The following is a 26254-nucleotide window of genomic DNA, read 5'->3' as shown; positions in this document are numbered from 1 at the left end:
TATAAATGGAATCCAAGAGTAATCTTAATGTTTGGTTCCTGGCCACTAAACCTGGCAGCCTGTATCCAACAGTTTAAAATAATTAAGAAGTCAGGGGCGCCTGGGTGGCTCCGATGGTTAAGCGTCTGCCTTCGGCTCAGGTCATGATCCCGGGGTCCTGGGATCGAGCCCCGCATCGGGCTCCCTGCTCTGCGGGGAGCCTGCTTCTCCCTCTGCCTCTCTCTCTCTTTCTCTGTGTCTCTCATGAATAAATAAACAAAAATCTTTAAAAATAAAATAAAATAAATAATTAAGAAGTCAAATGGTTTTATTGGAAAATGAAGGTTTCTTGGCCCATAACATGCTACATGAAGTATGGCCCCACTCTCTTCTAATGGGGTCTGCCAAAGAATTTTTACAGATCTCTATATAAATGAACTTTATTTAAAAAAGATACAAGTTAACTTGCAAATTCCGGACTGTAACCTGAAGGGCAAGCATGAAGTCTTAAATGAGGCGAATCATCCATTCCCCTTGGTGATGTCGCCCCCCCGGCACTCAGGAGACACCCCCTCCCACCCCAGGGCGGCAGGTCCTTAACTTGATCTTTAAAAACAACACAATTTAAGCGGATGTCAATAAAAACCAGTGAATTATAAGTATTCTCTCTTCCAGCATATTTGATCAGAGCTGTCGTCAATAAACAGAACTGTACTTCCTGGGATTTCAGGCATGAATACCAATCTATGAATTTTAATTTAATATTCTACCAGAGGACCCCGGGAGGATATGAACAATTTGGACATCTGTAAAGTTGTTCTTGGAGTAAAACTGGACACATGTATACTTCAGGAAATAACATAAGATGATTAAGGTATCTGCATTAAGATACTGTGTATACACACACACACAGATACAGATATATATATATTCAGATAACTTGTATATATATTCAGACAATTGTATACATATATATATATTCAGATAACTTGGATTTTTATATAAAAATCGTGAAAACCAAGTTATCCGAATTAACAACCATGCACAGCGTTATTTGATTCCTTCCTTCCTGTCCTTACCCACACTTTGACTCACACGTTAGCTGGTATTTCCGATGGTAAAATAGATTCTTGGCACAGAATACACGTCTCTACTCCCTTTCCCTGAACAACCGGAAACCGCTCACTCCACGAAGTGGCCGAGTTTCAGCCAACATGGATCAGCTCCTGTCCAGCCTCACGTAGGACAATGATGAAGACCAAGCTGCAAGCAAAAGCTCAAATTCTTGCAGTGAGCAGAGCTCTCTTTACACTGTGTCCCCGTGCCCCGGTCCCCTGATCGTACATCAAAGTCCATAGGCTCGCAGCCCCTCTCTGGCCTCCCTGAGCTGGGAGCACGCCCCCTCCGGCTGGGGGGCCCATCTAGAAAGACTTCCAGGGCAGACAAAAGGGAAATGAGTCGGGATGGTACTGATGTCAGGCCCCTAAGGAAGAGACAGCCTGTGAACTCTCTTCAGTGAGGAATGTCAGAGGCGACTGTATTTTGTTAAAAGGCCCGCGGGCAAACAGTCAGAGGCACAAATAGCAACAACAAGACCGCGAGACCTCAAGTCCCGCCGGCTGCCCAGCTCCGGGACAGAGACTGAGCAAAAGCCTGCTGCTAGGGGACAAGGTTCGCGCCGGTCCTACTTCCTCAAACCAAGCCCTCAGCCATCACCCCATCCTGTCATCCCAAATAGCTGCATGCATTGGTGAAAGTAAGGTCGTAACGCTGTATACCTTTTAAAACTGCAATTGGGAACTAAATAATGGAGTAGTTTTGTTCAAAAGCAATATATATTTTTCATGAAGATAAGAGCCATATTACATTTGCTATAGAAAAATGCTGCGAGAGGAAAAAGCCGCGTGTTACCGATATGACAAAAAACATAACAAATTCCACTTATGAAAGTGTTCTGCCCTATAAGAACATATTGAATGAAAGGCATTATTCCAGGTGAGTGAGCCATGCAGAAATGCAGATTGATTAGGGTTTGTTTTGAAACGTAATTTGTACGGCGAGCTTTTTTATTCCTTTGATGGCAATGAAACAGATTTATTGGCTACATGTTGCAAGTGCAATAGATAACAGATAACCAAGGGAGATGTTTTAATAAAACCCTCAGGAAAGAAGAAAGAAAAGTGAGTGAATATGCCTGCTTACATTTCAGCTAATAAATAAAAAGTACAGATAGGGCTTTAGCCGAAAACCATCCTGGTTATTGCAGCCTGGAAGGTTTATTGAAAATTGGGGTAGAACACTCTAATTTTTCATACTTACAACTACGACGTGAGCTGCACAAGCCAGAGAGGTGACACACATTTTGATTTGGGCACCCATGCCGACGTTTTCACGGTAAACTTGCACGTGCTCGTGAAGGGGACAAGGAGGTCCCTGACGGTGAGGGCCTCTGCTGTGGCTATTTCTGACTGTGCTCTGGGATTCTGGACAACTGAACAAGACAGTGATTTCACCACTCACTCCCTGCGGTCAGAACACTGGGCGCTTCTAGGGAAGTTTCCCATCTTCAATAAGCAATGGCCTTTTGTCTCAAAGAGCTGAGAGGAAAGGAGGATACGATGAAGGACGGTAGAGAACAGGGCCAATGCTTTGAAGTCCAAGCATCTGAGCCCCGGGGCTTACCCAGACCGCATCACACACCCCTCACTCAAACTGGTTCTAGTCACTAGGGACCTAGACTCATGGAAGAAATCGGCTCTCTTTTTGTTTCAAGGCAGCAGGAAAACTGGAACTCTCTCTGAGTAGCCCTGGAGCTATCTGGATTTCAGTGGTGCTCTCTCCCAAGAGCCTTGCTTTGGAGAATGATGAATCACCTCCTACTCCGGGAGTATCTCCTTTCCAATAGACACTGAGGAGCCAGGGAGGGAAAATGACCTTAAATACCAAGAATGACTGCTGATGCGAACTCAAGGTTTCTAGTGGTGGAGAGAGGCCAAATTTGTGTTCCTGTAACTTGCAGGACAGCTTCTTAGAACAAGCTCCACAGATCTGGAGAGAACCACAGACACCAGATCTGATTTCACTTAGTTCAGAAACAGGAATTCAGAATGGTGAGTGAGGGTACGATTAGGAATGTACATCAATAAAATCGGGTGGTTTTAATACACAAAAGCTTTTAGGCTATAAATAATTCATGATTCTTGCCAAATTTAAATGCCATTGTAAATCCACGTTTTTTGGAGAGTTTTGCACCCATTATTAAATATGATCCAATCAAATATTCCATCTGATTTCCAGTTCTGTTAATATTTCTGCATTCACTGTTCTTACTTTCAACTACCCAAATCTTTCAACGAACACTATTTTGAAAGGCTCATACAGAGTCCCCATGCCATTTTCTAAAAGGAGTTACTTCTGTGGAGGGGTTTCCAGAATGAAACAATTAAAAATTCTGCTACAGTTAATAAATTGTCTCTGGGAGGATTATAATAATAAACCTTCTGAGAAATTTTTTTGAGACAGGTGTTAAGTGAATTTGCATGCCTCAGCAAGATGCATAAAAAGAAGACTTAATGACTTAATTTCTAAAGCATCTATATTATTATGGCATGCTTCTGGAGATAGGTAATTATTGTCTACAGAGGTAAGCATGTAGTGCGTCCCATGGGAAAAACGGTCTGTGCCTTTTCCCCAGAAACCATAGTTTTCCTTTTTTTATATAATTAAGATGTTTATATAAGAAAAGCTAATTTATTGGCTTTTAATATACAAGGTGTTTTCTTTAAAAGAGCAAGATCCAAGATTGTTTTGTGATTCGAATTTAAAAATAAACAAAATAATCTTCTGAGTCTTCCAAGGCCATGTTTCATCTATTTAATATGTCCCTGAATTAGTCAAAAGATTTTAAGGGTCTAAATAACTCCACCATATGTCAGCTCTGGTATATCTGGTTGTATACACTGAATAAACCATTTGATGTATTTACACATAGACATGAGAATATATACGTATGTATAGATACATGTACATATTCTCTGACACTATTATTAAATGCAATCCTATATTCTGGGATATAGAAGTTGATGATATACCTTTCTACTTGCCATGGCTAACAAAGCTAGGTTGAAACTCAGCAACCATTTGTATTCATTGCTTTGCAGGCTAGTAGTTAAGTTCGGTTGCTGGTGGGAAAAGGGCCTCTTACCACACCCTCCTTAAACTAAAGATTCATTCATGCTCAGCGTAAGTATGTGCACATTCTATTATCGAGGCGGTCGTGAGCTGCAAATGCAGTCACAGCGTTCATGATGATCCAGCTGGATGTCAACGAGAGCCATGTGCTTTGCTCTGCCCCTCCTCTTGAAATGGCCGGGTTCAAACTTTAATACCTAGGACGAGAAGCATATCTCCTGTTAGAAAGCCCTGAGAGTTAAGCACAACTAGATGCCCCTTATGCTCTTTATGACAACTGGTTCCCAACCTTTTGAGAAGCCAGTGGGAACTCTGGGCTTGCTATTATGATGCACTCATGTAAATGTTTTTACAATCACCAGCTTCCTGACGTGGGTAGAGTGGTCTGCTGACCACAGAGTAACAGGTCCTACATTACGAGCCTGCAGTACCAGGACGAGCTCAGGGTCCTGGCAGGCACTTATCGATAGCTTTCAAAGGGCCTGTTTTGTGCTGAGTGTTGCTCCATGAACATAATACGCTGCTGTGGCTAAACGTTTGGTTAATGTAAAGTATTTTTGCCATGATGAAGGTGATTACTGGCCAAAATTAGGTGAAAATGTGTTTATGTTCTTATACATTTGTTAACACATAATACCTTTTACAATTCAAAACAGACCAGCTCCACTAAAATCTTCTACATTGATCTGTGTATCAGTACAGCATTTCTTCATAAAGCATATCCTTAATTTTTTGAATTAATAAGTTGATTATAATGACATGGATGGAGCTACAGAGTATCATGCTAAGGGAAATAAGTTAGAGAAAAACAGATACCATATGATTTCACTCATATGTGGAACTTAAGAAACAAAACAAATGAGCGAAGGAGAAAAAGAGAGAGAAAGAAAAGTCAAGAAACAGACTCTGAACTACAGAGGACACACTGATGGTGGCCAGAGGGGAGGGGGGCGGGGGGATGGGGGAACAGGTGCTGGGGATGAAGGAGGGCACCTGTCGTGATGAGCACCAGGTGATCTAGGGGAGTGTTGAATCACTACACTGTACCCCAGAAACTAATATTACACTGTAGGTTAACACACTGGAATTTAAATAAAAACTTACAAAAAATCTAAGTTGAAACCTAATTTTATAAGTTTACATGGAAGCTAGCTTCTTCCCTGCTGTGGCCTTCGCTGAAATCAAACATTACTCATCTCAGACACAATTACTTGGAAAATCATGTATGCACTATCACAGATACTATCTGGTCGGTTTAACTGCTTCTCTTCCGTATGTTCTTAGGTTCCTGTTAGCCTTTACTTTTGACTTTCTTCTTTTTTCCTTTCAGACTCTAAACTCCAGCAGGCGCTACCATACAATGATGTTGTATTTTATACTTTTCAAAGGATTTGCACAGACACATTATTTCTTTTGCCCTGCGACAAACCTTGTCACCTAGTAGAGGATGTCTCCTTATCCGCATTTTATAGATGGGAGGACTGAGACCCTCAAGGAGGCCGTGTGCCTTGTGCGGGGTCTTCTGGCTACTTCGACTCGCACACAGAGCTCTGTCCGCTAGGGTCCCAGCATGCTGGGACCAACGCCTCTTCGCCTATGATTTCCTTTTGTGTCTCCAAAGGGCGTCGGGCTCCACATGGGAACTGGAGTGGGGACTGAGATGCTTTGGCTGGCATACTCTGGTCTGTGGCAAAATCTTGCTTTAGAGTCTACAAGACTTTTCCTGGCATTCTTCCGACTCTTGACTATGAATTCTCTTCCCAGCAATTTGCTCCTCCTCACATCATTACCTGCCTTGAGTCACAAACAGACCAAAACCATCGACTAGGAAAAGCAGGTTCAGAGCCCTCAGCACTTTGTACCCCTTTGTGTAGCCAGGCTGGGCCGTGGGGGCCCCAGCAAAGAGGAGAATAAAGCACCTCGTTTGTTCCATGTTCAATCAAGCTACGGGGTCTGGTCTCTGCTAACACGGAGTGGGACATGGATTCCCACGTGTAGCAGAGCTTCAAAAGAATGTTTATGAGTACACAGTGGGGGCGGAAAGGGGTGCCCGACGAGGGTTCATGCCAGAGGCACAAAGACTCAAAAGTATCTGCTGTCGGTGAACTAGTCCAAACGGCAGTTCTGAGAGCTAATTCTGTTGTTCTCTTTTTCTCCTTCAACAACATGTATTGCACAGTTCACCCGATTTATTTTGTATTCTCTCTATTCATTGGATCATAAGTGCTTCGAAGGCAAGGATAGCAGAAACTACTACTAATATTGAGTATTTACTAGAAGCCACACACTGTTGAAAGTGACTTTGAAATACTACTTGGGCTTTCCTGCAACACTATTAGGTACTTTTCTAATTTTCATACGTAAGGAGAGAGATCAAGCTACTTGCCCAAAGTTACACAGTTGGCACCAGAATTTGACCCCATGTGGATAAGCTCACCTACGAAATGGGAACGGATGTTTGTATGGCTCAGTAGCATGTTGCGAACATAGCAGCTGGCGAAGAAGCGCCCCCTGGGTGGGTGGTGGCGCCAGCGGAGAAGTGAACACTCCTGTTCTCTCCTTTTCACCTCCTCCCTGCATCTCCTCTCATTACCTCCCTCCCTGCACCTCCAACAAACACAGGGGACAGACACACAAGCCAGGAAGTAAAGCAGAGGCCAAAGTAAGTGCCCCACGTGTGGGGCCACTTTTACCGATTTCACAGTTTGGGAAGAAGATTTAAAGTACTAAGAGCAGAATCACAATGGCATCTGCCTTCTGTGTGGGGCTCCGTGGTCTCTCTTGCAGGGAATTACAGGGGAAAAGAGATGTGGCTTCTTCATGAAAAAAAATAAGTAAAAAACCAAAAACGAAAACTACTCCTCCCCAAAAAAACCACCCAACAATAAGGGTTGAAGAATGTCTGGCATTTTGGGGTACTGAATAGCCCCGCCCATGACGGATCAGCAAGTCCAGCTGGGCTATATTTGGTCGGAGTGCCTTGGAAGGTGTTAGAGGTTTGAGTCCTACAGCTTCTCCGAGAATTTCTCCAATATGCATTAGTCACTGTCGTCCAAGATTCTATGTAAACCAGATTTGGGGGGTATGCAGATGCAGGGGAGGGAAATGACTCCTAAGACGATGAGCATATGATAAGCATAAGGCTGCTATGAAAGCCTAATGAGTGGTGATGACCGGCCCCTGGACACTCAGGGCTCTGGCAATCTGCTTTCTCATTTGATGGCAAACAAAAGAGTGTGAGGTGGGATGAGCGCAGAGCCCCAGCAGGTCTTCTAACTGGTCTCCTGATTGTTCAGGGATTTTCCCTGTGTTTTATATTAAGCAACATGAGCACAGTATAGATGTGTTTTGCTGATAAGAAGAGAAAAATGAATTGGCAGACACTTTCCCAGACAAGACCGGAAAGCACTGTTCGAACAAAGTGGAAATTGCGCTGTTTTCCTGGCTGATCACAGCACTGATGTTCAAAGCTTTCAGACCATGTAATAGTCTTAGGTTCAGGTACACAGCATTGAAAGGAGGAAGAAAGCAAAGCTGACTTGAGAGAGCATGGAAAGTTAAAAGAGAAATGAAAAGCCTTTATCTGGGAAGGCAAACTGGCTGGTTATAGGTTATCTGGTCACTTTCAAAGGGAAGGGATTAATTACAGCTGCCGAAGGACACTTACTAATAGGACCATCCCAAAATGCTTTCCTATTTTCCCAGCTAGGGTTCACAGCTGTGAGCACACCCTGAAATAAAATCCACCAACGAGCAGCCAGCCATTTCTTTTTACCTGTGGACGGAGATGGAAATCCTGAACCCTCTCCACCACCTGGAAAACCACACGAAGCCAGGCAAAGTTGACTTTTACTAATTGGACAATGACTAAGCCGGCTGGAGACTTTCATCAACACTACACAAAGTCAAAGATGCCCAGTCTGCAAATTACCACATCACAGAAAATATTTCACCTTGGTTACTCGCCTCGTTGCCAATAAACCACTGAATGAATCATTGCCATAAAGCTATTACACTAATAAAACAATACTAGGCAGAAAAGCTATTTGTTGAGTTGGGTTCTTTTTTATTGGGAATATAAAGAAAAAGGCTGTTAAGGCCTTGTAATAGTTCTCAGATTAATGGCTGACGTAGGAACAAAAACACATATTTCAGGACAAATGCATTGTATAAGCTGGAATCATTAAGAGTTTATTTAAGATTCTCCCCAACTTCTAAAGCAAGTGGTAGTCCAGATGCATAGTTTCTGATCTTAAATAAAAAAAAAAAAATCCTCCTAGTTTTGCCTCCATTTTGAATTTTTCCATGCTTCTAGGCTTTATGAAAAATGTGCGGAGAGTTTAGATTATTAAGGGCTGCTAGTCCATTTCTCTGAAACCTAGGTGATTACAAGCAAAAACATCTTGAGAAGGGATAACACATTATTTTCTGCCTGGGTAATTACTGAACTTGCAGCAGCCCCAGTAGATGCGGAGCGTCCTAGCGGAAGGGCTGACTGCACGTCATAAGATAGGGTACTTGGTAAGAAAGACCCCGATGACACAGTTTAGCAATGCTTCCCTGGACAAAGAAGTCTGCGGGGGACCAAAGGCTGGGATTAGAGTCAGGGTCCGTAAAACGCTCACGAGTACTGAAAATGCAATCTTGCTCTCTGGAGACATTACGTGTTCTGGGAGCACTCTGGGGTTACTGCAGGGTGCACCCAGCTGCAGTCCAACCTTTTTTATGCAGTCCATAACTCTGACAGCACCGTACAGGGCTCATGACTACCCACTGCAGAAAACGTAATGGAAGGTTAACCGGACACCAACTTCAGAGCATGGGATTAGCATGGAGGACCATTCATGTCACAAATGGTTTTGTCTATCTGAGAGGGAGCACACCCCAAGGCAGGTTTGCGAAGCGACGGCAGGAAGCTAGGTCTAGAAGGGAAAGAATGCGCACATTCAGTTGTACTTAAATGCAGGGTCCATTCACTCGGGGAGTCATCGAGGCTGCAAGGAAGCCAGACCTCTCCGAAAACTCCACCCACATCTGTTCTGGGCTTTCCATTCTTTAGCCTTTGTCCAGTATCCCCGTGAGCTAAGCATCAGTGTTACCACTGCTGCGTGAGTGAACTTTTCCATCAACATTAACTGTTCCCATCCTATCTTTATTCCTTTACATTGACCTAGCACTTCCATCACCAATTTGCTTACATTCTTCACGTAATGTCAGTTAAGGTAGGATCTGGGGGGTAGGATAGTGTAACAGTTAATGGATGCCATGTAACTTCAGGTCTGCCTGGGAACCTGAAATTGTGGGTTATTGTGGGGATGAAGTGAGAAACCCCCAGGGCCCCAGGCTGCCTCCCGTATGGCAAAGTTGGAACCAGAGGCCACGTCTTCCTTCCAGTCAGGCCATGTTTTGCTCTGTTGCCCTGTCTCTCATCGGAAACACAGGAAAAGCCCACGGGAGAGTGGTCTCCCGGTCTCACCCAAAGAGAGAGAAAGAGGAGGAAGCTGGGAGACGCTACACTAGCTCTAGAAATGCTACTTCCAGAAAAAGGGAAGAAATTTTCTTGACTTTTGTTATGGTTGGTTATAATCATAACCCCACATCTCACTGCTTTTGCCACAGAGGAGAAACTCTTTGGAAACAAATTTTTTTTTCTGTCTCCTTGATCTCAATTTCCAATTTTAGCTAAATTTGTTTCTATGGCAGATGCTTAAAACATGTAAAAACTAAAAGTACTATTCTTTTATCTCAAGTCTGAAGCTCAACAGTTTAAAACCTCTAATTAATCTTTTTGTTCATATATAAACATCTGCTTACATTTCCTAACTCTCAAGCTGTAATAGGAAGCAAATTTTTAATATAAAATTCTAGAGTGAAATAAAAATAATCATCTAGGGTCATTATTTTTGTCCAGAGACAGGAATGGTTGTGCCAGAAACAGAGACGGGTCTGGGCCGTGCCCTTCAATATGGCAGCCACCAGCCAAGTGTGGCTATTTACGTTTACATTAGTTAAATCATAGAAAATTCAAAGTCCGGTCTCCCGTTTGCGTTCCGTACACGTCAAGTGCCCCCTAGCCACACGCTGCTGGAGATTACTGTACTGGGCGGGGCAGGAAGGGAACATTTCCATCACTGCAGAAAGTTCTACTAGACAGGATAGCTGGTTATAGCAGCATCCGAGAGGAAGGACAGAAAAATTAACTCTGATCTTTCTCTCTCTGCTGCTTCGTGAGTTTTTGGCTCTTGCCCGAATGTCCATAGACAGGGGACCAGATGATGAAAAGCAGTTAAGTATTAATTTAAAAGGTCACTGTATTTCCAGGGAAGATCCTATTCCTTCATGGTGCATTATCAAGGCAAGATGGGAACTGAAATAACAGCATCCTCTAATTGTCTACACAACATGTTTTCTGGAAGCTTCCTTTTGAAAAATCCCTACCCCAAAGTATCTTTTGTATCCTATACATTCCAGGAGGCATCAAAAAACTATTATGAGCAAATAGGAAAAATACCTTAACAGGGTACCCACAAACTTTTGGAAAACAGAAAATCATAAAGGAAGTAACACTGTATCGCACAGTGAAAAAACGCTCAACCCCCTACTGGAGAAACAGCACGACCCGTGGAAAGAACAATTATCTAAGCTTCATTAGGAGCTTTATAATTTTTCAGATTTTATGCCCTAAACACTGAGTGCTGAAATATTTGCACAGAGTGACACAGGTCTGCTTATGTGACAAGTTCCAGTTACCCCTTTGAGGGTGCTCATGGCCCATGGAGACTCATTTCACATCTCATCAGTTATAACCAGAAGCTGAGGAAACTGGTTTCTCGTGTCTCTGGGGTAAGAACACAGACACAGAATACAACAAAGAACGAGGATTTTTCCCTAATGAGCCTGGCTCAAGCAACCCCCATTGCTGGAAACGGAACAAGCCTTCTACTCTTTTCCACCGGGCACTCAACAGAGTGATCGCTGGGACATGCTGCAAGGTATTTTAGGAGTCGCGGGGCAATGTGCCAGGCATGTTTGTTCCAGCTATGCAGCGGCTGAGGGAGGGATTGATGCTGTTCTGTCCGTTTGTCCAGCGCTTGGCAGAGTGATTTTGTGTAGAGCTCTGCAGACCCCAGAAGTAAAAATACTGTGATACAATGTTTCAAAGAGCTGCTTCAGAGAGCAGCTTCAAAAAGATGCTGACATCTCAGACCTGCTCATGTGATGAGCAGAGATCAAGGACTTCCCTTTCTAGATATTAATTGTGAACAGAAATTTACAGGTAACAGCTCTGGTGTGCAGAGACAAGAAAAGACGCAAGAGAAGGACCCTTCAGAGTCCTTTAGCGTTAACACTCTGGGAGGCGAGGGTTTTGTTTTTTTTTAAGGGGTTGGGTGTATGTTTAACTCTGCCATTTCCGCAATAAACAATTTAAAAAATGAAGCTGTAACTTTTATCTGAGCAGAGTCCAGAGGAAAATAAAGCACTCTACAGATAGATCAAAGGCCCCCACTTGAATGTTTTTTCTTCAGCGTTCTGCGTAGTAGAGATCTTGTCACTGGCTAGATTATTTTAACTCTGGCTTGATGACTGCATTCTGCACTGATCCTCAGGGTATGGCTAAACATTACAAAATGCAGCTTCTTGGATGCAAAGGATAACATCCAATCTAGAGTTCATCAGGTCATGCAAAAATAGAACACAATGAACATAGACTATAGCATTCTCTGGATATGAGAACATTTTTTTCCCCTGGAAAATTGCAGGGTGGAGTAAGGAATTCTTATGACTAAGAAAATAAGCTTTATGTAGGTCTAAAATAATGTGTTTCCCCATGTAAGGTAAGCATGGTCACTGTGGCATTTGACTTCTTACACTTCCCAAGTTGAAAATACCAGTTATGACCTATCCATTCTCTTTTAACTCCAAAGTCACCTCCTTAAACTTGTTCATATTGTTTTATTGTTTTTTAGGATTAAAAAAAAAAAACCCACCACCCAGTTTTACAAAGCTGAAGGCTTTATTTAGGGAGCACTCTCTATTCTTTGTTTTGAGTACAGAGGAAAAGCAACTCAAACAATCATTTCTAACAATAATGCCTGCTTCATTGTTTAGATTATATTCTTAAACACATTTCTGTATGATGTTTCACATCTTAGAAAATGCATTCCATATGCACTATTTTATTCAATCCCCAGAACCACTTTATAAGTGATTATCTGATATAATTTCTTAGTCCCATTTCACATATGTGAAAACCGAGTCTCTAAATTTTGTGACTTACAAATGTTCCCATGATTGGCAAGTAACAGCTGCTGCCGAGGTCAGGAGCAGCCCTGACTCCCCTTAAATCTACTCTTTCTTTAATGCTCAATAAAGTGCTATGTGTTTACAAAGGAAAAAGCACAGTGTTACTAGTGATAAGAACAGACTCTGGAACACAGAGTTCTGCTCTCTGCAGAAACTTGCTCTCCTTAAACTTTTGTTCCTCTTTGATCTTCATATTTACTTTTGTTTATTTTTGCATACTTTCACGGCTGATTCCCCAGGTAGCACTCAGCAGTATTTAGGAAAAATTGGTATTTTTAGAAGAAAAAGAATATCATATTTAGAGAATTAAAAAGTCTCAACTATAAATATTTTCTGTCAATTTACATTTTGCTGTCTTCACTCTGCTTAATTTCTTAAGGACTTGATTGAATTCAAGTTTGGCCCTTAGGATTTTCTTAAAGTAACCTAGATTTTGTAGTGATAGTCTTTATGAATTCTATCATATTACTACAAAGAAGCCACGTAAGCTCTGAATCACTGTGTCATGCATTTGATTATATAATCTAACAAGGATGTTGTCCCACAGGTTGTATTATGATGATTAGGAAAAAGAGTCCAGGGGCACCTGGCTGGCTCGGTCGGTTAAGTGTCTGCCTCGACTCAGGTCATGATCCTGGGGTCCTGGGATTGAGCCCCGCATCGGGTACCCCACTCGGTGAGGAGTCTACTTCTCCCTCTCTCTCTGACCCCCCCACCCCCTCGTGCTCTTGTTCTTTCTCTCTCAAGTGAATAAATAAATATTAAAAAAAAAAGAACAGAAAAAAAGAGTCCATCCTTCAGGAAGGACTTAACCTCTCTGGGGCATTTGGCTTGGCAATTTTAGCTCATGTATAATTTCGGCTCCCAGGCATCCCTCTGGCTGGGTGCCTTTGTGCAGTGAACAACCTGAACAACTGTACGCAATGTCCCGTTCGTCCAGCACCCTACGGATTACATAACATTGTGTTGCAGCACTGCAGCACGGACATGTGAGAAGGACATACCTCATGATACTTTTTCACGGTTTTCCCGGAGCTGCACGTGCAGGATTTCCAGTTGATGGTCCCACAGCCACAGTTGCCCCCACAACGCTGCACAAGGAGGCACCGGGGAAAGAAGACCACGTGCGTCAGCTTCAGCTCCTCTCTCAAGTTGACGGAGTAATTCCTGGGAGTGCAACTGTAGCGCTTGACGTCATCGTTGAGCCTGTCCAGGTCGACTGCAAGAAACACACGGGAGTGAGCGAGCACACGACCCGGAGCAAGAACTCCGGCAGGCGCTTTGGGAAGGGGTGGGAAGATGCCGTGAGGTGACCTTAATGCAGGGATCGAATCTGTCCTCGGGGTCTCCGTTAGGAACCTAACCTGGAAGGTGGAAAATCTGATTCTCTTTTGATCCCATCTGCTCTTCCAAAATAATAATAATATTAATAATACATAAAATAGTCAACAACAAAGGAAAAACAAACAAAAAAACTCTCAAAAACTTGGCTAAATCTTTATCTTGGTTCAAATTTCCTTATACCTTTTTTTAATATACAAAAAGAATTCTGAGGAAAGAAAATGAAATGTCCAGCAATTTAAAATAACTGCCTTTATCTTAAAAAAAAAAAGCCACCAAAATAAATCAGCTCTTGATTCTAAATAAAACCTGAATTCCAAACCATTATTTAAATATAATTTGAATTCTATCAGGGACCCATTAGGGACCACTACTCTATTATGTTTAGCTGGTGATGAAATTTTACAGTGGAGTGTGAAGAAGAAGAAGGTTTCAGTTTCATTTTAACTCCAAGGTCAACCAAAACGTCCCAGAAAACGGCATGTGGGGGCTATGCAGATGATGTGTGTTTGTGCGCTGGGTCCTGGACGGTGGCAGAGCCCAGAGGGTACAGCCTGGGCTCTGAAGCCAAGCCACAGCTTCCTGCCTCCCGGGAGCTAGAAGGTCACCCAGCTGCTTCCAACCTCTGCCTCCTCATCTTTACCTGTTTCACAGCCATGTTTGAAAGACTGAATCTAGTGATTGTCAAGGGGGAATGGTTACTGGGACTTCTGTGAATTAGGACCAGCACCCTCAATTTCCAAATTCAAGTCACAGATATTTACTTGGATTAAATTTATATTATCGTATTTACATAGGTTACATTCAACGTTCTCAAAAAGGCACCTAATCCTCCATGCACTTGGCGTGCAAGCCCTCTGACCACGCCCTGGAGTGCCTCCCTCGTCACCTGCCGGGCGGGCACAGGAGAAATCCCACAAAGGCTGGGCAGACAGCAGCAGGCTTACTCTGGACTCCAGCCCCTGCAAGGGTCTTGGTCTTAAACCCAAACTGCGTGAGGAGCAGTGAGAGTGCTCTTTTGGGGTGGAAGCCAGAGGCTAAGGATGCTGTCGGGAGAGCGCCCGTGAGGGAAACCAAAAGCAAAGAAGGTGCAGGTGGATGAAGAGTCCCCTTGACACCATGAAGTCAGTGGAAAGTCTGTCCATATGGCCGGGTGACCCCTTGAATAAGGAATTAATGGCAGTTGGATCGATGCCCTGCCCTGAGAGCCTTTCCTATGTGCGACTAGGCTTTGATTCTCAAGGGCAGGGAATTTTCCCCCCACTGCTACCTGCTGAGCCTGCGACACTGGGAGTGGGGGGCAGGGGGAGTGGGTGCTGAATAAATGCTGAATAATTTCTGTGCATCATTTATTGCTGTTTTTTCCTTCCTTTGTAAAGACATGTCCTAAGTTTAGCTATAATCAATGCAGATTTAAATTGAATGAACTGCGTCTCGGGAAAGGAAGCACTTTATTGCTGCTAAAGCCCTGAAAATAACCGCAAGCAAAGCGGGAAGGATTACATAAACGGATTACGAAGTGCAGCCGTCACCCATTGCACGTGTCACCTTGCGATACATAGTGACGCAGGGCCGTGCAGTGGACAGGGCTGGGCAGGCGGCCGGATGCGGGGGGCAGTGGGGGTCTATCTGGTCTGAGGCTGAGGAGTCAAGGCTGTTAGCAAGGAGACGTGGTGGGTGCGGGGAGGCAGAGGGGGGCAGGCAGGAAGGCGTGGTGCTGAGGGTCTCCAGGTCAGCCCCCTGCTAGGCACCTTCTACCTGTCACCGCACTTCACTGTCCCCCCCACCCTTTTAAGGTGAATGGTTAAGCGGGAAACTGGGATGTGGAGCTCTTCCCCCCTCTGCTCCAGTTTCTGGCACATCTAGGAGAACGGGGGCAGGCCAGGTCCCCCAGAGCCGGAGGAAGAAGACGGAGCTCCCTGGTGCTGTAGTGGGTCTGTGGTGGCGCAGCCTTCTCTCGGGGATACCCCCGAGCCCTGTGACAGCACGCCTCTCCTCTGGGGACTTAGCCAAACCCCAAGGTGCCCTCAGCAAACCAGGAAAAGGCACGTCCTCCTTACTCGTCTGGAAGCAGGACTCTTCCCACTGGGTAACTCTTTTACTGACCAGCACGGGTCCCCTCCGTTCCCTGCCCGCTGCGAACAGATGTACGACGCGGTCCGTTGTGGACATCCATTCACCGACGGGACCGATTCAGCCGTGGCCCAGGGTGACCGCCGTAGCCTCCAGCTGCCCGGCGCCTCGGGGCATTGAAAGCACCAAGGCACTCGGAGGAGACGGATGAGGCTGCCCCCAGAGCAGGACGCCGGACAGGAGGCTGAGGGGCCAGCGAGCTTGGGGGGCCTCCCCGGGCGGGGGCTCTGCTTGAGCCTCTGGAGGGAGAGCCTGGGAGAGGGCTGTGCTTTTAGAGGAACAGGACAGGGCAGCAAGGATGTCCCAAACTTAATTCAAAGTCCCGTGAATTTCATCTATTTCCCCTTATTTCACTCCGGGTGTACATAATGTTCTAATCCCTCTCTTGCTGTCCTTCTGAATTTGAGTCTTGTCTTTTCATGGGTCTCTGACATCTGTTTTCTGGGCTGGGCACCGACAATCTGTTGGAAGGGCTGAGAAGGGGCCACCGTCCTCAGAGCATCCCCCAGACAGGTTAGTCCAATGTGGGGCACTGCTCAGGACAGCAGGTGCACCCCTCTTCTTGCAGCCCTGGCCTCAAAGCCCAGGTCATTTGCAGAAGACCCTTGTGCTGTGATGAGTTCTGGGGTCTGAGCACTGGGTGGGGACGTGTCAAGCAGGGGACAGTGTTCAGTCTCCAACCCACTGAGGCTCAGGCGTACGAGGACAGGACGGAGAGTCAGCCCGGTCTGTTTGATCCCAGCCACCTACAGCCCTGAGTCCCCGGGAACGTGAGAAGCTCCTCACACACACGCCTGCAAGAACCACCCCGCCCCCTTCAGTGCTACGAATTACAAACCATTATTGCTCTCACTTTCACAGGGCAGGGAACTGAGCCTCTGAGAGGTTAAGAAAAACACTTGTCCACGGCCACACACCCAGTCAATGCCTAGTAGAGCTCGAGTTTGATCCAGGCTTTTTCATGCCTCTGCACGCTTATAACCGTAGTCTGAAGATCTGAAGGGAGGTGCAAAGGGCAGTTTCCACGAGCCACGCTGGGGTCTCCCCTCTGGGGGGCCGCTCGCTGTCCCAAGGACCAGGCTTCCCAGGTGTGTGACAGACGGTCACCTGCTGAGGAGGAACACCCAAGCCTGTACGCCCCATGCACACACATTCATTTATCGGGTGCTGCTGGAAAAGGTCACCAGGTTCTGGCTAACTGCCTAGAGCCTATTTCTTCTTTGGCGTCGAACAACATAATGAGTTTCTCTGTTTCCCCCAAACTGAAGGAGACTGTGTCTATGCACGATCTTCGTTTGAAGAAGAAATGAGGACAAATGCGTTCTTGCCCTCACCTGCCTGTGGTCTTAGTCATGAAAACCGGTTGGAAGCCCTTGCAAAGAGCTGAACAGATTGATAACAAAAATTTGTCTTCAGAGGGAACCCATGTTAGAGTCCTAAAGATTCTTTTTATGGGACAGATAAAGCCAGGACGGGAGCAGTTCATTGTATTATGTCTCGCTTTATGACGCTTTGCAGATACTTGTAGGTACTGCCTTTTTTCACAAATCGGAGGTCTGTGGCAACCCCGAGTCGTGTGAGTCTATCGGTGCCATTTCTTTTCCAGCACCATTTGTTCACTTTGTCGCATTTTGATGAATCTCACAATATTTCAAACTTTTTCATTATTATCATATCTGTTACGGTGATCTGTGATCAGCGATTATGACTCACTGAAAGCTCAGATGATGGCTAAGTATTTTTTAGTATTAAAGCATCTTTTAATTAAGCTACAAACATTGTTTTTTCAGACATAATGCTATTGCACACTTGACAGACTACAGCATAGCGTAAACACAGCTTTTATACACACCGGGAAACCACAACACTCATCTGACCTGCTCTCTTGCAATATTTGCTTCCTTGTTATGGAATAACCGGGCTGGAACCGGCTGCTCGGAGTCTCCGACGTGTGCCTGCAGGAGGGCTCACACGCTTGGCACGCACGGCGTGGGCGCTGATCCGCTCGTGATAACATTTTAGAAGTCTTCTGTAAGTGGATCATTTCAAGTTTTTTTGGTGTGAATATAAAAATTCACTGTGAAACAAAATAACGTCCTCCCTTCGAATGTAGGAAAGCATGGGTTTTTTTCTCCCCATGCATGTTTAATTTAATTCATGCCTGTTTGCTTAATAGGAGGATGATCCCCGTGGGTCAGTCTCTGGGTGTCAAGTTTATTGGCGGCTTTCATGTGCTGGTCTTTCCTCCACCTGCACTTACATGTCACTAGCCTTATCTTGATCTCCCTGAGTCCACTGGAGTCTCCAGTGAGATGTGCAGTCCTTAGAGAGAGCAGGAAGCATTTTCTAACAACCAGACCAAGCTTTTACAGCGCTAAGATTCTTTATAAACTCTTTCAGCACGCACTAATATGTACATACACATATACGTTTAGTATGTGGTAAGGCATGGGAAGTGCGTGTGCTTGACGTAGGGATCCATACATACATATATAATTTTTTATACCATGCTTTTGTCATTCTATTTCATTTTCCCTAGCACTCAAGTCTCCTAAGTCATTTTAATCTTCTAGGGCTCAAGTCAAAAGCCATATTCAGCCTCCATCTCTTCTGACTCCCTGCTATATGCTCACCACACCTTCTCTGCCTTCTGTTACAGTACGTACTTCACAGACCTTGCTTTGTCACTTTCTTTTATTTAGGTGTTTCTCTTCCATTAAAATACAAGGTTCTTGGAAACAGAGAGTTAATCCCCTTTTGATCCCTCCTCTCCTAGTGCTTTGCCCATAGTGGAGAGCCCAAATATAGGTCATTTAAGTCCTGCTCTCCTAAAATCATTTGGTTTCAACCAGGTCCTGATGGAGGAAATAGGGCATCCCTGAAGACAGAGCATGCGTGTGACATTTCAGGGTATTTGAAATAACTAAGTGCAGTAAAAAACAATTCAAGTCCCTATGGCACCCCAGACAGGTGTTTCTGATTTTCCTCAAATCTTTTGTGACTCTGAATGGATACCCATAAACTTAAAGTCAAGATCAGAAAGAATTTCGGACATTGATACCCCTGCTCATCAATCTAGATCTCCTTTGCAAGGATTAGGTCTGTAATGATGACTATCTGAAGGAATCAAACTGATGATGGTGTAGGTCAGGACTGAGAAACCAGCCTTCTGGAACCAACTCTCCCAAGGATGAACGATGACGCACGAAGATGGTTGGCACCAAGACCCACGGAATCTAGAAGCTGTGGCACAGAGAAAGGGTGGAGTCAAGAAGGCTCGCTCCCTGATTCGCACCTCGACGTGCTCAGGAATACGCCCTTTGCTTTCCCCATGGGGAAAAGTGCCACTACGTAAAGCACTAAAAATGGGCCTTTGATTCTACAACACTAGATTTACGAGGCTTTGGGTGAGGGTGGGAGGCAAGGGGGATATATGAATGACGGTAGTATTTTACACCAAGTAACTAGGGTTTCTCAGCCTTTTTCAAGGTTCGTAAATTCCCCAGGTGGAGTCTGTTCATCTTTATGGACATTACAACCTCACTGTGACTTTCAGATTCCCTCTTCTATAAATCAGCACATAATTGTGAAAACTGTTTCCACACCTCAACCCCAATTTGGAAGTGCAAATAAACCTGGAAAGAGCAATGATTTTATAACTTCTATTGAGAAAATATCAGGATATTTTAAACTTCAAATCATGGATTCCATGACTCCATTTGCTGGTTTAATTTCTAAAGAACAGATATATTTACCATGTGTATTTATAATGATTAACCTAAGTCACAAGGTTCCCAATCAGACAACACTGAATTTTCAGGGTTTAAAAACACTGCTAAGCGATGAGTGAATGGAAATGTACTGAGCACCTACTTTGTGCCTGGTTCTCTCTGAGAGGCTTTCATACACGCAACTCTCAGTGAATTCTGGTAACAAACCCTCATTGTAGACACGACTATCCCCATCTGATAGATGTGGGACCCGAGAGGCAGAGGAGTTAAGTGACCTGCCTAAGGTCCTTGGAAACATAGTAGGCATTTGACAAACACGTGGAACAAAGTGGGTGAGTGCTTGGCCATCTGCAAGGTGCTGAATGAGGCATGAAGGCAGTTGACATCATCAGAAGGCAATTCTCTGAACTCTAAGAACTGTGACCTGGCAGGATATGTGAAGTACATCTATGCAACGAAAAACAGGAAAACAAGCTAGGAGGTGAGTGAGAATCAAGGAGATCTTGAGACATCTTTCTCTCATGTACTAGACTGAGTCTCTGAGCTTGAAATACCACTGAGTTCCCCCACCTGGCCTGTGCAGCGAACAAACCCAGATTCATGGCATGGTTCTCTCCTTTGTAGCTGTTGCAGGACTGTTCCGATTTTCTTTTAGTATATAAAACGGGAATAACAGTACTCTCCTGCCAAGAAATTTATTAAGATGGAATGAGTTAAGGGGCGCCTGGGTGGCGCAGTTGGTTGAGTGTCTGACTCTTGGTTTCGGCTCAGGTCTTGATCTCAGGGTCGTGGGATCAAGCCCCACGTCAGGCTCCATGCTCAGTGCGGAGTCTGCTTGAGATTCTCTCTCTCTCTCCCTCTCACTCTGCCCCTCCTTCTCATGCTCTCTCTCTCTCTTTAAAATAAATAAATAAAATCCTAAAAAATAAAAATTGAATGAGTTAAGAGTATTTGAAGTACAGATCTAAATCCTAGCTCTCGGGAGTTATCCCCCACGACACTGTCGAAACGAGTGAAACAGATAAATGAGTAAGGTTAAGCACAGAACGCCCCAAAGAGCTGAGATGCTGCAGTTGGGGATCACTAAGGAAAGGAAGGTCATGTCCACCTTGATCTCAGTGTCAGACGGCAATGATCTTGTGTGTTCAGTTTAATTCCCTGGGACTGAGCACGGTTCTTTGCAAGTCAAGACTTAATGAGCCGGTCTTCCCAGCACCAGAAGTTCTGAAAGGACCATGTGCTGTAGGAAGGATGTGCTTCCTCCCTAAATCCGCAGGGGCACAGAGCAAAAGGATGCTGTGTGGGGGTGTCCCAATGCTTCCCAGAAAACGTAGGTAAGGGACCCACAAGGCAAAGACATCCATCATTAGCCAGAGTGACTGCTGTGTCCCTCCAGACACCGAAAGTTACCTACTGTTCTCCGCCATTAAATGGTGTTTTCCAAGCAATGTGCCTTCACAGGGGGTGGGGGCGGTAACAGGTGATGAAAGGGGGTCAGGATACCCACAAAGATGGACAACCTCATCATCTAGGAGAAAAGCAGAGGCGCCAGAAGGAAAAGGACTAAAATCTTATCCCTGCGCTGAGACTTCCTTCAAACCTTTTATGTGCGCCCGCATAGACACACACAATGTGATGGACAAAAATGCGGCTTTTATTAATGCCTTCCGGCGAACTGAGTGGGGAATCTAGATACTTACAAGTCATACGGGTCATCAACAGTGGCTATAGTCTAAAAAAAAGTGCTTTTCAAAGGAAACATCCAACAAGCAAAATGGCGCCAGAAAAGTTTCTGGGTAAACAGTATCCTAGAAAAGTTTAGTACTGCCAATCATTTTGTAAACTTGTAAGGAGTGTACTGATTTTACAGATCCTTAAACCTGACAATATTTGGATACTCTGTAGGAGGCTCTCCAGATTAGTGATGATTATCTTACCGCCCTAGCGGAAGAGTTCGCAGAAATATCTTGGTTCTGTGCAGTTTTACTGAAGTAACAATAGTAGCTATCATTCACTGGGGGCCCATGAGGTGTTAGTCTCTCTGATTAATCCTAACACAACTTTGCAAAGTGGTTATAATTAGAGCCATTTTGCAAAGTGCAGAACGCAGAGGCTCAGGGGTCTACGAGTGACTTCCCCGAGGCCATGTCCTCTGGATGTGAGTTAGAATTTTATCGCAAGTTTACTTGACTACAAAGTCCATGCTCTTCCCACTACGGCATCCTTTCTTTTGCTCTCTTTCTATCAAATTTGTGGAAGACAATTTTCACACTTATTAATAAAGATTGCTTTTACCTGGGGCATACCACATGGTTCAGCAAGTTCAATGAAGCCAACCCTCTTTCAACATCAGAAATTAGAAAAATAAATCCATTTTGATTTAACGTCCCCAGTACCTCTGTTTAACTGACAGAGAGGTAGTTACAGGGGACGATACCTCAAGACCGACTTACCGGATTCATCACTAGTGTCAGCCAAAGGCCTTTTGCAAGTTGCTACCCAGATAGCAAATAGGCAGATGAAGTTGCAAGCATTCATTTTGTGATGGCCTCAGTGTGTCCTAAACTATGTTCATGTCTTAATATACTATGAAATTACTTCCCTCATTTGAAATCATTTTGAAAGAGCAAAACCTGTACTTTCCTAGTTAATGGACAAGGGCATGACAAAGAAATGGCAATAAATGACTAATTTAAAAATTAGAAGTATTTTGATTTAGGAGAATTCAGAACCAAGTCAAACGTTTTGATATTAAACATATTTCTGCACTTAATCCTCAGCTTCTATGCCAGTTATTTACCTATAAATCATTTTCAAATGGTTAAGTGATTTAGATCTTAGAGCAAAATAATGTCACGTAAGAAATCACAGAGTTGGTATCTGAGCCTCTCAAGTCGGTTAATAACTGTCCCAGAGTTAGAACACCTAACCATTTAGCGTCTGTAAAAAATCACATATTTCAAACCCTGTCACTTAGAATCAATTTAATTATCAATACATTTACTCCACTCAATGTGGAAATACTGATTTTTTTTTTTTTTAAAGAGGAGTGTATGTGAATTTTGGCACAAGCATTAAAAAAGAGCAACACTTTGGGGAAGAATTTACTTGTGGTAAGTAAAACTGTAGTTCAAAACTAGTAGGTTGGAATGCTCCAACAATTATATCCATATTTAATTTAATTTAATTTATTTATTTTTAAAGATTTTATTTATTTATTTGACAGAGAGAGACACAGCGAGAGTGGGAACACAAGCAGGGGGAGTGGGAGCGGGAGAAGCAGGCCTCCCGCGGAGCAGGGAGCCCGATGCGGGGCTCGATCCCAGGACCCTGGGATCATGACCTGAACTGAAGGCAGACGCTTAACGACTGAGCCACCCAGGTGCCCCTATATCCATATTTTAATGCTAACACTGATGCTGTGGAAACAGGCTTCTCCCTTGTTGTAATTTGTTGGATTTTTTTCTATGACAAACACACTATTGTTTGGGAAAGGTAAGTTCTTCTGGAATAAGTAAAAAACACAACAGATCTCATTTACATTGTTAATGTCCATAAATGGCCTCTCGATGAGTGCCCACTCTAGTAGAGTTTAAGGCTGATCATTTCTTAATTTAAAGATATCCACTGTCATGCTATGAACTTGAATAAAGGTGCACTGCCCCTAAATTCAAAGGACTGTGTTTTAAAGAAATCACAGTACGGTTTCAGTTAGGCTACAATGGTCCTACGATGATTATATAGTTAACTTTTTACCTAATTACGTGCAAGGGTGTTATATCATTCGCGTACTCATCAGAAAAAGTAAATGCAACTTGAACTTGAAACAACTTTTTTTTTTTTTTTTAACTTTTAGGCAGCTTTCAAGTGAAAGCATGAGGTTGAAATTATTGGTTAAAAACTGAGTTTTGGAACTGCAGTTCTGTACAGATTTCGATGATACATGTTACCCTTTTCTCCAAACCCCCTAAGAAACTGAACATTGGATATATTAACTTGTTTTATTGTCTTCAGTCCAGAAACTTTTATAGACAAGTCTGAGCTTACCTATTACATGTGAGTTTTATAAAAGTCGACCTTGTGTGCTGAAGTTCTGGCTCCAATATGTGCAATGTTATTGTCCCTTTTCTCTCTCTCTTCTCCCCAAACCTTATTGTCCTCTTGCTTCCCATGTATGAGTCTCTTCTTAGAGAGACCTTGAATCTCACTGTCCCCAAATCTGCTTTCAAACAAACATTAGAAGCAAAGCACATAATTTAATTTTAAATATGTACTATTTTGACCTTGTTACAAATGTTCTTCACCCAGTGTGTTTGTGTATTATTTTAGAGTTTATAAAACTCCATGTTTGTACGTTCACATTGAAGAATCATCTTAGAATACTGCTCTTTGGTATCATGAAAAGTGCCACTTCGATTGATCTGGGCAAATCAGAAGAATGGATATTCAATAGCTATCCATAACTGATGTTTGTTTTTGTAAAACATCATTAAAGAATTACCATACTGCCAAGAGGAAAGTTTTTCAGGGATCCTATAAAGTTCACTCTTCACTGGACATTCAGTGGACCTCCATTATTTGTAACTATGTTTCCGTCTCCACTTTCCATTCGCTGCTCCCCTTCTTATATACCGGAACATAAACCGTGAGTTTGTACTTTTTAAGTTCTAAAAGCTGACGATGACAGCTGAGATATTAAACCGGACTTCTCTTCGTGTGTGAGACAGGCACGTAGGTGGTTTGGCAGCTGTGGTACGATAAACCGTGAAAGCCACACATTTATCCAAGTGCAGAGAGAGTGGTGACTGGCCAGGGTTAAATGAAACAGTACAGATCTGCCTTAGGGCCATTCTAAACAAGAGATTAAGAAGTGGAACCCAAGCCAACAAGGGAAAGAAATGTTGACTCTGTTAGGAATAAGTAGAATGTCACCTTGAATGTTCTTGCAAGGTCTTATCAGTAACCAAAGGCATTCTTAATAAAGCTACATTCCTCAGTCCTATGGGTGGGTTTCTGTAAACTTTGGAAATATACTCATGCTGGATTATTAGTATCTTTAATTCCACAAACATTAACGGAGCACCTAAAATGTGTCAGAGGCCGTGCCAAGAGCCCGAGATACAGATGAACAACGTCTAACACAGAGGCTCTCAATGCTGGCTGCCACTCAGGATCGATCTCAATCTCCCGCGGGCCATAAAATAACATCAACAGCTCAGCCCCACCCTCAGGGGTTCTGAGTCACTGTGTCTGCGACTAGGCGTCTGCAGCTTCTTACAGCTCCCCAGCGGACCTACTCTTCAGCTGGAGCGGAGACAGGACCCTGAGGTCCTAGGCTCTCATACTGCCTTAGAGAAAACCCCAAGACGTAGTTGACTACAGTAGTAGGACGGAAGGATGCCGTGGCCTCCCAAGTACCCCAGACTTTGTCTGGGGTGGCGGGCTTCACAGGCAGAGGATGAGGGACAAGGAAGGCTTCCCCAGCGCAGTGACGCAAACCTATTCCAGAATTCTCAGTAGCCAGAGCTAGCTAAGGTTGCTTGAACAAGTGGTATGTGCCAGGTTCTCTTGATGGCACCGCTAACAGCTATCAGAGGTAGGCGTGATACACACATTGCCAGAGGAAACTGAGGCACAGGAAGATCAGCGACTTGTTGAAAGTTCACACCACTTGTAAGTGGCAGAGTTAGGATTCGAACCAGACACTCTGCCTCCAACTCAACATGATCTCTGGGTGAAAGAAAGTAATGGATGTAGGTGATGTTTAAATTTTAAAAACCCAAAAGATAGATGTCAAGGAGAACTGCCTCTCAAACAGCTATCGTAGTGAACATACTTGAAGACAGTCAGATTTTATTATTTTTTTGGTCCAGTCCCATTTTTCCTGTTTTTCTGGGGTTTTCGAAACACTGTGAATCTTTTACTTTGCTTCAAGCTGACGTAAGTAGAGACCCAAAGACAGCAACACTACAGAAAAGCAATTTCTTGTCTGAGCTGAATCCAACCTGAGCCTCGGGGAGACTGTTTGAGAGCTACAGTGATCTGCCTACGGCACACCTCCATAATGTCGGGGCCACTAAGGACTTCTTTTGGTCCACCCCTTAGCTGTATGTTTTAAGTAGATAAGTTTCCAGACCTGAGCCATAAGCAGCAGACCTAGGCAGGAGTCAACTAATTAGTTATTCCAGTCCAAATGCTCCAACAAGTCACGCTTCCTGACAAGCATTTCCTACCAGAGTGGGCCAAGTTCACGGTTCTTCAAAGTACCCCTGACATTATAAAATGTAGGAAACAAGCTGTATGTTAGCTAACTACCTTCACATTTATGATGCAAATGAGCCTTACGAGATTCTTAGAGAAAATTTTAATGTAAATTTTAGCAAATAAAGCAAGAACGAATTACAGTTTTATTCAATAAAAGGTAATAAGATATTTTGCTATTAATTTGAATTAAACATGCAGAGATTCTCATCTCAGATCATATTGCTCAGATGTACAGGTAAGATATTTATTTTTTGCGACTTTCAGTATTATTGTTTTGACTCAAGATGTTTTCTTGGGAATGTTCCTCTCTC

General features: G+C 43.8%; 1 protein-coding gene across 4 annotated transcripts in view; it reads right to left on the bottom strand.

Moving 5' to 3' along the window:
- Positions 1 to 403: 403 nt before the first annotated feature.
- Positions 404 to 26254, bottom strand: part of PDGFD (platelet derived growth factor D) — a 222356-nt gene continuing 196505 nt past the window's right edge. For all 4 annotated transcript variants that reach the window (XM_045895156.2, XM_045895155.3, XM_064577524.1 and 1 more), the window contains exons 6-7: positions 13479 to 13693; positions 404 to 4367 (exon numbers count right to left, since the gene is read on the bottom strand). In XM_045895156.2, the coding sequence (XP_045751112.1) occupies positions 4242 to 4367; positions 13479 to 13693 (341 nt within the window). In that variant the 3' untranslated portion in view covers positions 404 to 4241. The remainder of the gene's footprint in view (positions 4368 to 13478; positions 13694 to 26254) is intronic.

This window comes from Mirounga angustirostris, unplaced genomic scaffold (assembly GCF_029215605.1).
Source record: "Mirounga angustirostris isolate CCGP_5_RB_7025 unplaced genomic scaffold, mMirAng1.0.hap1 SCAF_13, whole genome shotgun sequence".
Taxonomy (NCBI): Eukaryota; Metazoa; Chordata; class Mammalia; order Carnivora; family Phocidae; genus Mirounga; species Mirounga angustirostris.
This window is presented reverse-complemented; position numbering and strand designations above follow the sequence as displayed.